Source organism: Hyla sarda, chromosome 11 (genome assembly GCF_029499605.1).
Source record: "Hyla sarda isolate aHylSar1 chromosome 11, aHylSar1.hap1, whole genome shotgun sequence".
In the NCBI taxonomy this organism is placed as follows: Eukaryota; Metazoa; Chordata; class Amphibia; order Anura; family Hylidae; genus Hyla; species Hyla sarda.
In genome coordinates this window covers 28078491-28091171 of record NC_079199.1, presented here as the reverse complement: position 1 = coordinate 28091171, position 12681 = coordinate 28078491, and the positions used below count along the sequence as shown (strand labels likewise).

At 41.8% G+C, this 12681-nt stretch overlaps 1 protein-coding gene across 2 annotated transcripts in view; it reads right to left on the bottom strand.

Annotated features, from left to right (window-relative positions):
* SCFD1 (sec1 family domain containing 1) overlaps positions 1-12681 on the bottom strand; it is a 103189-nt gene that overhangs the window by 67636 nt on the left and 22872 nt on the right. For both annotated transcript variants that reach the window (XM_056545251.1, XM_056545252.1), the window contains exons 8-11: positions 11649-11704; positions 10695-10780; positions 10135-10234; positions 61-200 (exon numbers count right to left, since the gene is read on the bottom strand). In XM_056545251.1, the coding sequence (XP_056401226.1) occupies positions 61-200; positions 10135-10234; positions 10695-10780; positions 11649-11704 (382 nt within the window). The remainder of the gene's footprint in view (positions 1-60; positions 201-10134; positions 10235-10694; positions 10781-11648; positions 11705-12681) is intronic.

Here is a 12681-nt window from a genome sequence, read left to right as displayed (position 1 = left end):
CTCTTTGTAGCCTAAGCCTATGGTATGTACAGAATTCTGTGTAGAAGACCTATACTTTACCTTCCTTTGTGTTTTTGCCAGAATTTATCAGCCACTGTTAAATCATAGGACTTCTTGTTTTTCTTCTTAGGCCGGGCACCAGAAGGGCTACTTTCCACTGTGGCAGACTCATCTAGATTTACTCTGTTTAAGTGAAAGTCCTACAACACAAGAGGTGAATACTACATTCAGCAAATGTTGTTGGCCATTAAGGGGTACACTGGACCTCTACATCTTATTCCCTATCCAAAGAATAGGGGATAAGATGTCTGATCACCACCCGGCATTCATTTAGAAAGCTGGGTACGGGCAGCGGGGTCATGATGTCATGGCCACGCCCCTCGTGACATCACGCTATGCCCCCTCAATGTAAGTCTATGGGAGGGGGCGTGGTGACAGCCATGCCCCCTCCCAAAGACCTGCATTGAGGGGGTGTGGCATGACACCGTGACCCCACCACCACCCGCACCCAGTGTTCGGAACAAAATGCCTCAAGTCAAGTCAATTTAAGGCCTCAAGTCATAATGGTTTTAACTCACAATATATTTATCAAAGCAGGTATGTGAGGAGACCTTTTTACAGGGAACTTGTCATTTTCATGCTGCCTGAACCATAAGTGACCAGGGTGGTCAGGCAGAAGCCATCAGGGGCTGCCCTCATGACTGAAACCAAAGCAGAAGTGAGGACACATTCCCTTTAAAGGGGTACTCCGGTGGAAAACTTTTTTTTTTTTTTAAATCAACTGGTGCCAGAAAGTTAAACAGATTTGTAAATTACTTCTATAAAAAAAATCTTAATGCTGAATACTACAGAGGAAATTATTTTCTTTTTGGAACACAGTGTTCTCTGCTGACATCTCTGTCCATTTTAGGAATTGTCCAGAGCAGCATATGTTTGCTATAGAGATTTTCTCCTACTCTGGACAGTTCTTAAAATGGACAGAGACGTCAGCATGTCTGCTCCTGATTCAGCAGAGAGCACTGTGGTCATGATGTCAGCAGAGAGCTCTGTGTTCCAAAAAGAAAAGAATTTTCTCTGTTGTATTCATCAGCTAATAAGTACTGGAACGATTAAGATTTTTTTATAGAAGTAATTTACAAATCTGTTTAACTTTCTGGCACGAGTTGATTTAAAAAAAATAAAAAATAAAATAAAAAAACAGTTCCACCGGAGTACCCCTTTAAGAACAGGATAACAGACTACACAAGATCCCACCTCTATCATCACTATTCAAAGGGATATAATCGCTTTTATACCCTTGTATTGACTCTTAACCAGACTTTTAAGATACCTCAATCTCAACATGTAAAACCACATAGAATTTTGTCATTGCAAGATCTATAATTTAGTTGCTTAATAAAAATTTGGGTTACTCGCAGTCACTATGCACTTCATCCTTCTACAGGTGAGAAAAATAGACCGAGTAAGTGATAAAATCTAACAGGTTATATACATTCACATAAATATATGCGGAAATGCTATATAGTCCCAAAAAAAACAGAAGGTTGTACAATGTTCTCTCTAAATTCCACATACACCATTTCTCCCCGTGCTCCTTCTGGATCATGCATAACTCAGTCCCAGTTATTTTTCTGTAACGCTCATCGTAATACTACTTAACATGCAGAGAATAAACACCTGAGGAGGATATGTTCTCTGTCATCTTCAATCACATATGTCAGTGTTTTCCAGCCAGTGCGCCTCCAGCTGTTGCAGAACTACAACTCCCAGCATGCCCAGACAGCCTTTGGCTGTCCGGGCATGCTGGGAGTTGTAGTTCTGCAACAGCTGGATGCGCACTGGTTTGGAAATACTGACATATGTTATGTGTTTAACTGGCTCAGGATGCCCTGTCGACTTCACCCCAACCCAAAAAATCCCGGTTCAGCTACGATGCAGTGTGCACATTAAGAAAGATCAAAACAATTAATCCTTTATACAGTAGGGGTGTGAATCGGCAAATATTTGGCGATACGATACGTATCGCGATACACATCGCGATACACGTATGACGATACGATATATCCCGATTCTGTTTCAAAAACAATGTCTTTTACACTTTTATTAAAACATTTTTTTATTTTTATTTTATACACTTTATTAGACTTTTAGGGAGGAATCATTAGATTCCTCATACAGATCAATAGAGTTCTATTGAACTCCATTGCTCTGTGATCTATTGACAGAGCCTAGTCAAGCCAGGCTCTATCAATGACAGAGCTACGGGACAGCAGGAAGCAGAGGTAAGCCCCTCCTGCTACCTCCACAGTGGATCGCCGGCCCGCGATCGCGCTGCGTGGGTGTAAGTGTGAACAGACCCTAAGGGTTCGTGCACACAGCAGAAATTCCAGTGTTTCATCACGGAACAGTACAGTCTATGCAATGCTGTAGTAACTCAGACTAACTATAAGTATACAGAGATATTGTCCCCTAGAAGCAATGTCTATGTACATAAAGTGTCCAAAGAGTCCAAAGGAAAGTGCCCCCTTTTTTTTTTCTTTTTTTCCCTTTCCATGAAAAATCTGTAACTTCATATGATATCAGAGACCTACAGAGGTACGGAAGATGGCTCATGTCCCGCTGTATAAAATAAAAGCATAATATGGCAACGTGTCTGAGTCCTAAAGCAGATACATATTTATAAAGCATCCTATTTTTACAACTCTGCATACTTTTGTTGGATTAATCCTTCAGAGGGGTGACAATGTGATTTTAGTGTTGTCAACGCTGTTAATGACCCCCTGAGAGTCCTGGCCAATCACAGGACAGCGCCTACAATTCTGACACTGGGCTGATCTGCTGTACCATGTGACAGGAGAAGGGGGGTTATTGATGGACAGTGTTTGTAAGGTACCATGTGAGCAGGAACAAAAAAAAACTGCAGCAGGATGGATGATCACAAAAGTATTAGTAGTCTAACCACAAAACTGCTAATAATGGTGATGACTAAAGGGAGGGGGGAGAGAAAGACATTACATTCAGGAGGCAGCACTGTGTACATAGTATGAACACAAGAATTTACGCAAGTGACAGATGACTAAAATTCTAGGAGTGGTAAGAGATTTCGGCAAAGTATGGACCCTATGGAGTAGGCAAATGAATGAATACACACAGTCCTTTCCCCCTCTGCATAGCATATGCTACCACCCCCAATGCCTGCGTTCTATATTGTGTCTCTGCTGCTAAAGGCAAATGTCCCTTAACAGCAAGCAGTGGACAGCAGATTGCAGGGAAAATAAAGACATAGGGTGAGATTTATCAAAACCTTTCCAGAGGAAAAGTTGCCCATAGCAACCAATCAGCTCGCTTCTTTCATTTTTCAGAGGCCTTGTTAAAAATGAAAGAAGAAAGCTGATTGGTTGCTATGGGCAACTTTTCCTCTGGACAACTTTTCCTCTGGACCTCTTGCACAGGTTTTGATAAATCTCCCCCCATAGAGCTCAATATGTTAGAGCTTTTTTCTATGGAAAGGAGTCAGTATTAGTAAATAAAAGAGTACCTGTCATCAAACCATATTTTCTAAACTCAGATTATATTCCATAACTACTCCTAACACACCTCTGGTCCTTAAAAAAATTTGAGCTTTAAAAAGCTGTGTATCATACCTTTCCCCTTGCTCCCGGCAGGATAAAGTGGGCATTTCCTAGCAGGCACGACGTCACTGAAGCCTGTGAGAGCTGTGCCTCACCATGCCCTGCATGCACTTCCTGAGTTTGGTCTCCTGCCAGGCCAGAAGGGGACAAAACTAACTGCTTGACTTGTGCAGGTAACAGAAAAGAGCCACCTAGTGGTCGTTTTTTCAATCACATTAAAAACATGTCTTATAATCGCATAAGTAACAATATATTCAAAGTTTAGTTTGGTTAAAGGTACTCTTTAAGTGATTTACAAATATGTTAGAAATTACATATGCTATCAAATGGAAGGACGTTATTAGAAATGGACGTCGACCATTTAAAGGGAGAGGTCCTCCAAGACACGTACAGTGTACCCTGCATATAATCATTTTGCATATTAAAAGAGGTTGGCCAGTGTTGGAAATCTTGTAGTACTTAAAAAATATGAAACACTCACAGCCCTATCCCCCACCACTGTTGTTCTCCCGATGCCTCATCCCCCCAGATCAGAACTTCTTGGTCAATGTCTTAAGACACAGAAAATGACTGATCAGCCAATCACTGGCCTCAGCGATGACCAACCTAAGCCAATGATTGGCTGAGTAGTCATTTTCCGTGACCAAGAAGTTCTGAGGGCATTTCCTGTGTGTCAAGATGTGAACCACCACTGCTGCTCAGCAGGGATCGGCAACATCATAACGCCAACAGCTACAGATTGTCTGGTAAATATTGCTTATTTTTAAGCCAGGCTGAGTCCTTAAAAATTTCTAGTGCTGCACAGACCCTTTAAGGAATAGGTTCTCTTTTTCAGATCAGCCCCAACATGTGGTAGCACTGTACAATAACACACTAAGGTTGCTGTACCATGGTGATATGAAGGCATTATGGAGTTGGAAACTAAACAATAAACAAGAGCAACCTCACAAGATTATTTTGGCCAATTCTTCCACTTTTCCTTTGCACCCATTTTGATACATCTCCCACTATTTGTTTGAGATCTCCAAACCATGGGCTAATGAAGAAAAATAAAGTTATCATTAGGTTTCTTAAGTTATTCATTATGTCACTGCTTTAATGACAAAGTGCGCTGTCCTGCTGGATGGATCCAGTATAAACACGGTAGCCAAACATGGAGGATCCTGTCAACAACCATTTGAGGTACAGTTCTAGGAGAACATTCCACAAACCAATGGAATTTTTCCATTGACCTGTCTGTGAATAATATTTGATCAGTGTGTTCTGATGTCAGAATGTACCAATTATACAGAAATGCAGGGGTTATCCCATGAATCATATCCACACCAAATGACCTGAATGACTGCCAACAGTTGTTCTAAAGTCATTTTAAATGCAGTAAAAACATGTTATCACCTATTAACACTTTTTGAGCTGCTGCTAATTTTTAAAGCTGTTGGGGGAATACAGGGTCTCCTCCCTCCTCTTGCAGCTGACAATGTACTTTTAATGACAGCCTTCATTTTTCCACAAAATGTAATGAGGAAAAAAAATTTTTATATTTGTGGTGTGAAGCTGACATGCTGACATTATTCTGTCCCTTTAATGTTTACTACATCCTGCCTATAGCTGGCTAAATACAATCATGGCCGTAAAAGAGAACTGTCTGAGGACTTGAGAACCAAAATTGTGGAAAAATATCAACAATCTCAAGGTTGCAAGTCCATCTCCAGAGATCTGGATTTGCCTTTGTCCACAGTACGCAACATTATCAAGAAGTTTGCAGCCCATGGCACTGTAGCTAATCTGCCTGGGCATGGATGGAAGAGAAAAATTGATGAAAGGTGTCAATGCAAGATAGTCCAGATGGTGGATAAGCAGCCCCAAACAAGTTCCAAAGATATTCAAGCTGTCCTGCAGGTTCAGGGAGCATCAGTGTCAGCGTGAACTATCAGTCGACATTTAAATGAAATGAAACGCTATGGCAGGAGACCCAGGAGGACCACACTGCTGACACAGACATAAAAAAAGCAAGACTACATTTTGCCAAAATGAACTTGAGTAAGAAAAAATCCTTCTGGGAAAACGTCTTGTGGACAGATGAGACCAAGATAGAGCTTTTTGGTAAAGCACATCATTCTACTGTTTACTGAAAACAGAATGAGGCCTACAAAGAAAAGAACACAGTACCTACAGTGAAACATGGTGGAGGTTCAATGATGTTTTGGGGTTGTTTTGCTCCCTCTGGCACTGGGTGACTTGAATGTGTGCAACGTATCATGAAATCTGAGGATTACCAATGGATTTTGGGTCTCACTGTGCAGCCCAGTGTCAGAAAGCTGGGTTTGCGTCCGAGATCTTGGGTATTCCAGCAGGACAATGACCCCAAACATACAACAAAAAGCACCCAGAAATGGATGGCAACAAAGCGCTGGAGAGTTCTGAAGTGGCAGCAATGAGTCCAGATCTAAATCCCATTGAACACCTGTGGAGAGATCTTAAAATTGCTGTTGGGAAAAGGCGCCTTCCAATAAAAGAGTCCTGGAGCAGTTTGCAAAGGAAGAGTGGTCCAATGTTCCGGTTGAGAGGTGTAAGAAGCTTATTGATGGTTATAGGATGTGACTGATTTCAGTTATTTTTTCCAAAGGGTGTGCAACCAAATATTAAGTTAAGAAAGGGTGCCAATAATTTTGTCCAGTCCATTTTTGGAGTTTGGTGTGACATTATGTCCAATTAGCTTTTTTCCCCTCCCTTTTTTGGTTTAGTTCCAATACACACAAAGGGAATAAACATGTGTATAGCAAAACGTGTTACTGCAATCCTTTTCTGTGAGAAATACTTCATTTTCTAGAAAAATGTCAGCAGTGCCAACATTTAAGGCCATGAGGCCTTCAGAAATACCTGGTTACCAGATCAACTAATCTGCACCTCTTAATGGTGCTACAGAATGGGCCAAACTGGGCCTGACGTGTGCTGCCTGGAGGATTCCAAAAAAATTTCAGCTACACCGGTATGCTACTGCAGAATCTTTGGCCTTTTTCTGACAGGTAGGACAGAGGAAACACAGAGAATCACTACACAAAGAACTGTAGTACTCCAGGACTCGGCTCAGTAGGTGGACAGGCACGTTGCTATACACTATGAACACTAGATGGCACCATAATATGTAAATACATTTCAAAACTATTCACTGGATCCTTATATCACCACATGTAAATGACACAGAATGCTATATTGTGATGATTTATACAATGATAGCTTTACATTTAATAGCAGAAGAACCCCTTTAACTGACATAAACTGACTTAAGTGGATGAGACATATTTATAACCTCCAGAGAGCACCATTACACCATTGTATGATGAAAAGTTATGCAACTTTCTAAAATGTTTCAATCCGGGTCGGACTTTTTATTTCAAGCTTTTATTCCATCGCTTTTTTTGTTTGTTTTCTTTAATATGGTATAGGACTTCAGCCTAAACTAGATGACTGGAGACCTCTGGTGGTAATAAAGCGGCACTTTATGCTTATGGATTAAGAGCAAAGTTATTTAGGATTTATAAACTAGATAACAAAGGAGAGAAGAAAAAAAAAAAAACACCTTTTTGCCAAAGTTGCCTAGAAAGGTCTTGGGTTAATGGATTTTATGGATGATCAAAAGAAAGGACTAAAGCAGTAACTACAAAGGCAAATCTAAAACACTACTGGTAAATGTAGAAACTTGCCTTAGGTTATACTTTAACCCAGTGTTTCCCAACCAGTGTGCCTCCAGCTGTTGCCTCCAGTTGTAGTTTTGGAACAGCTGGAGGCAGACTGGTTGGGAAAAGCTGCTTTAGTCAACATATTGTATACTTAAAGGGTTACTCCGCTCCCCAGCATCCGGAACATTGAGTTCCGAACGCATGCCCGCCCCCTCGTGACGTCACGGCCTGCCCCCTCAATGCAAGTCTATGGGAAGGGGGCGCGCCGGCCGTCACGCCCCCTCCCATAGACTTGCATTGAGGGGGCGGGAGGTGACATCACAGGAAGGGGCGTGATGTCATGAGGGGGTGGGCGTGAACACGGAAGCCCGTGCACAGCGTTTGGAACTAAAGGTTCCGGACACTGGGTAGCGGAGTAACCCTTTAAGTACAAAATGTAACAAAGGTGTAATACATGGGTGACACCAGACAGCCTTAACTATTAGATTTGGCATCCTGTACAGACACCCATTCCCTTTTAGTGCCAAATACGGTACAATGCATATTTAAAACCAGAGCCAGCTGCAACATTCACAAATAATGTTAATACGTAGATGCTTCAAAGGCTCATGCATCTCCATGTTAGCCCTATTACAACTAAAATAAAGTCATATTATGACAATGTGTTTGAGTCCTAAAGCAGATGTGGCCATATAAAAAATATTGTTAAAGCGCACCTGTCGCTTCAAAAGACTTTTATAAGTCTGCATAGTTTTCATAGATTAACAAAGTGGTGACAAGGTGATTTTAGTTATTGAGTTTAGCGTTTAGTTATTTAGTTATGTTCACTTCCCTTTCTTTCAATTTTAGGGGGCAGAACCAGAGAAGGGCTGTTGTCCTGAAGGACACACATAGATACTTCCTCTGTTACTTCGCTAGCTAATTTCAGCACAGCACGTCACAGAGTTCTCATACTACTCTGCCATAAGATAGTTCTGGTAAAAGTGCAATGAACAGCCTAGTACTGTGCTGGATTGATGGCTTACACAGTACACTACTATAGGTGGTATGTAGAGGGATAAGGAGTTGCTGATGCACTGGTTTTAGCAAGGAGCTGTGTAAGAATAAAAAAGAAAGAAAAAGTATTAGCAGAATCACAGCTGTAAACCTGTATTCTTGTCTCCTTATGGTCCATTGCCTTCAGTCTATAATGGAGCACAGGAGCCATGTGAGGAGCATGGGCTGTGATTATGTTGGCACAATCTGGGGAAGCCAGCTGACTCATGCCCGTTTCATGGCTCTAGCTGTGCTGAAACCGGCCACCATTACGGAATTTTTTATATATACTCAAAGGATAACTGCTGAGTACCCCTAAGGGTACAGGGATGTGGAAGTCCTATCGTCCAACGTCTGGGACATGTAGTTCCGGGCGCCGGGCAGGTGAATTTTTCATACATTTAGCCCTGTATCGGGACAAGCAGTGCCAGACCAACTTCCCCCTTTATTTTTTATAATGCCGGCGCTCAGGGTGTATGAAGCGGGCTCACGTCTCGAGCCTACTCCATACCTGGTTGCCAACAGCTGATTCCTGCAGGCTGGCTATTAACCCTTTAGCGTCTAAATGGATCTTATAACCCGGGTGGTCGCAGCCGCCCACTCCCATAGACTTGTATTGAGAGGGGGGCATGATAACACGAGGGGGCGGGGCCATGACATCACAATACTCCAGCCCCTGTATCGCCCATCATCAGGCACGGAGCGAAGTTCGCTCCATGCAGCAGATGACACAAGGTGCTGCAGGAGAGATCGCTGGGGTTCCCAGTGGCGGGACCCCCGCAATCAAACATCTTATCCCCTATCCTTTGGATAGGGGATAAGATGTCTAGTGGCGGAGTACCCCTTTAAGCCCTGCAGATACTTTCTTAAAGCGTACCCGTCACCAAACTAAACTTTTAATATATTGTTTCTTGTAATTATAAAACAATTTGCTATTTACCTGCTCTTAAAACTCTCAACCTTTATATGTTTTTAATGTGATTGAAAAAACGGCCACTAGGTGGCTCTGCTCTCTTCCCTGCGCAAGTCAAACAGTTAGTTTGGTCTCCTCCGGGCCTGGCAGGAGACCAAACTCTGGAAGTGCATGCAGGGCATGGCGAGGTGCAGCTCTCACAGGCTTCAGTGATATTGCATCTGCTGGGGAATGCCCCCTTTCTCCTGTTGGGAGCCCACACAATGTAAGCGAGGGGAAAGGTATGATACAGAGCTTTTTAAAGCTCGGAAATTTTTTTTAAGGGAAGGAGGGATGTTAGTGAGAAGTTATGGAATATAATCTGAGTTAGTTCAGAAAATATGGTTTGAGGACAGGTACTCTTTAAATACTGCCCAAACTGTTTCAACTTTTTATTTTTCCTTTTTATGTGACCTACAACATTTTTCCTAAAATTAAGTGGGTGGGCATGGATTATCAAAGCTCGTAAGATGCTGGTCGTTTCCTTTTCCATTTCACTGTAGGAGTTAGGCTCCACTGTAAGTCTACAGAGCCTGTCTCTTGCACTGAGACAGAGAGTGAAGAGCTCAGCTGTGTGCTTTTCCCTACTATATGTATATCCTGGCTATCTGTTCAGGTCTAAACACCCAGACTTTGACTGGCCAAAACTTTTGATGCGTCTGTGTTGTGTGTCAAACATTTTTCAAAGTCACTTTAACATAACTTACAGCAGAAATGACACCAGTTCATAGCTGAAGTAAATTTCTCAGTCTGGTGCATAGACAGTGAGAGAGATATGCCAAGTTTATTAAGATGTTTGTGCCTGGAATAGTCTATATGAGAGATGAAAGCTCACCAGAACATCATGCACCAAGGCTTGGTATGTCCACGTGTGGTGAAGAGGAGTGGAAAGGTCGATATTCCTGTCCACAAGAACTAACAAAGGCCTTTGGAAGCTGAAGGGTGGAAAAAGGAAATCACTATTAAAAATGTTATACTGGTGAAGGACAGTAATATTATAATCTCACAAGATGATGCCACGGTGAAAAAAAATTTAATTTTTAACACTCCGGGGAAAATTTACTAAGACCAGCCTGTCTTTAGCAAACCCCTGCTGCCATAGGTTTCAAGCGTGAACTATAGTAAATCTGCTGGGCTGTACACTATATCACTTATTTTTTCCAAAGTGTCAAGGGCTGCATAAACACGTCTAAAAGTCACAAATTTGTGAGCAAAAATGTGCATTTTTTCTATAAAAATAAAAAGCTAAACAAAACCTGGCTTTAACATAATAATAAATACCGCCCCCCCAGTTGATATAAAAAAAAGTTTTTTCCTGGAATACCCCTTTAATGTACACAACAAATATCAGGTGGCTTTAACTTATAACAAAATTTGATCTATTGTGGTTATTACCTGAACTGTCCTGTCCCAAGATTATCTCCAGTAAACAGACTATTTCTGGCATCTCGAAGATTTTCACGTAACTTTTTATCCAGTTTCTAAGAAAATAAAAGAAATATGACAGTGTTAATTTAATTTTTTCTTAAATGCATCATAATATACGGTAGATACATAACAAGCCAACAAATAAAGCGTTAACAGAGAGGCCCACCAGATACCCTATATACCATTCTTTTGTTTTTATAAAAAAAATAATTCACTCTGATCTGTTTGTTCTGTCCATCTGTCCCTCATGTGATCCCCTCGCAATCCCTGGTAAGCAGACATTTAACCTGACCACGTGACTGCCAGGCACACGAGGGTTGTGCGGCCACATGGGTTAAAGTACAGACTGCCCAAGAATCACTACCAACATAGGGGGAGATTTATCAAAACCTGTGCAGAGGAAGAGTGGTGCAGTTGCCCATAGCAACCAATCAGATCGCTTCTTTCATTTTCCACAGGCCTCTTTAGAGGCCTGTGGAAAATGAAAGAAGCAATCTGATTGGTTGCTATGGGCAACTACACCCCTCTTCCTCTGCACAGGTTTTGATAAATCTCCCCCATTGTGACTAGCATAGTCAAACTGCTGCCCTGAACTACTTTTCACAATATAGGTTTTCTAAGTTCACAGGCAGCTCATAGCATCTACAGACTGATATGATTCTGCATAAACATCTATGATTCTTTTTATTTAGAATGCATGATGGGTTAAGCAGGCATGAGGGGGGGTGGGGGAGGAAAGAGGCCGATCAGTATAGAAAGATATATTACAATCTTATATCTGTCTGCACTAAGTTTGTAAAAAGTATTGACTATATAAAAATATTTTCAAGTACAGAAGCAAATGCCAGGGAATACCAGTGGTAAGCCAACCTTTACTATTGTGACATGTACAATATGTATAATTCATAGTGTAATGCTCACCACTGCGACCATCTCTGCTGCATTACCCCTTGGACATCTGATGATGGGTACAGCCCCTAGAGAAGAGACGAAGTTCAATACAGTTTACATTCATGCCAAACTGTACCATTCCAGGAGACGATGGTGGTTGCTAAAGTTATGTTATTTCTCAGCCAAGTGTCAAGAAGGTGGGGCCGAGCTGCTCAAGTGCAAGAGCTTAGCATGTCTCCTCTTGCCCTTACATTCCAGCCCCTTACATCCCAGTCCCCGCTCATCCCTATTTCATGATTTTTCAGGATGGAATTAAATGGCGGCTGAGCCAATCACTGTCCGCAGCAGTGACCCATCTCAGCCAGCCAAGGCCTCGTTTACATTGCCCTCGGACTCTGCTATATCGGCAATCCGGCCAGAAGGACCGGAGTCTAGCAGAAAAAAAATAAAATAAAATAGTGCAAGCTCTATTTTTCCTCCGCTAAAATCCTGTAAAATTACCGGGTCACTGACGGACCCCATGCAAGTGAATGGGTTCCATTGGGACCCGGTGGTAGCCCTTTGCATCCGACCCATTCCAGCGTCCGTTCGGCTCATAAAAAAAATAAAAACAATAAAAAATAAAAGGCTGATTGGGGCCATTACCAGGTCAAATGCAAACGGACGTGTGAACCTAGCCTAAGGAAAATATTTCCTTTGTGTTGTGAGGGGATCAGGAGGTGAAAATCAATGTAGACCCCGTAAATGTTGGAATAGCAGTGGCAAGAATTTGGGGAAATGATTAAAGAATATTTCATTTTCTCACTCTTTTATCACCCTTTTAAAAATAATTCAACCAGACAACACTTTCAAAGGTGGAGATGGAGGATCCTACGTTGTAGATCTGCCAAAAGTGGTGTTGTGTCTGCTGAGGCAAGAAGATCAGTGGGATTTACCCATAAAGTTGAAAAGGATGCTTTTAAAAGAGGGGAAAAAGTTTAAAAGTAATATCAGGAAGTATTACTTTACTGAGAGAGTAGTGGATGCATGAAATAGTCTTCCTGCAGAAGTGGTCGCTGCAAAT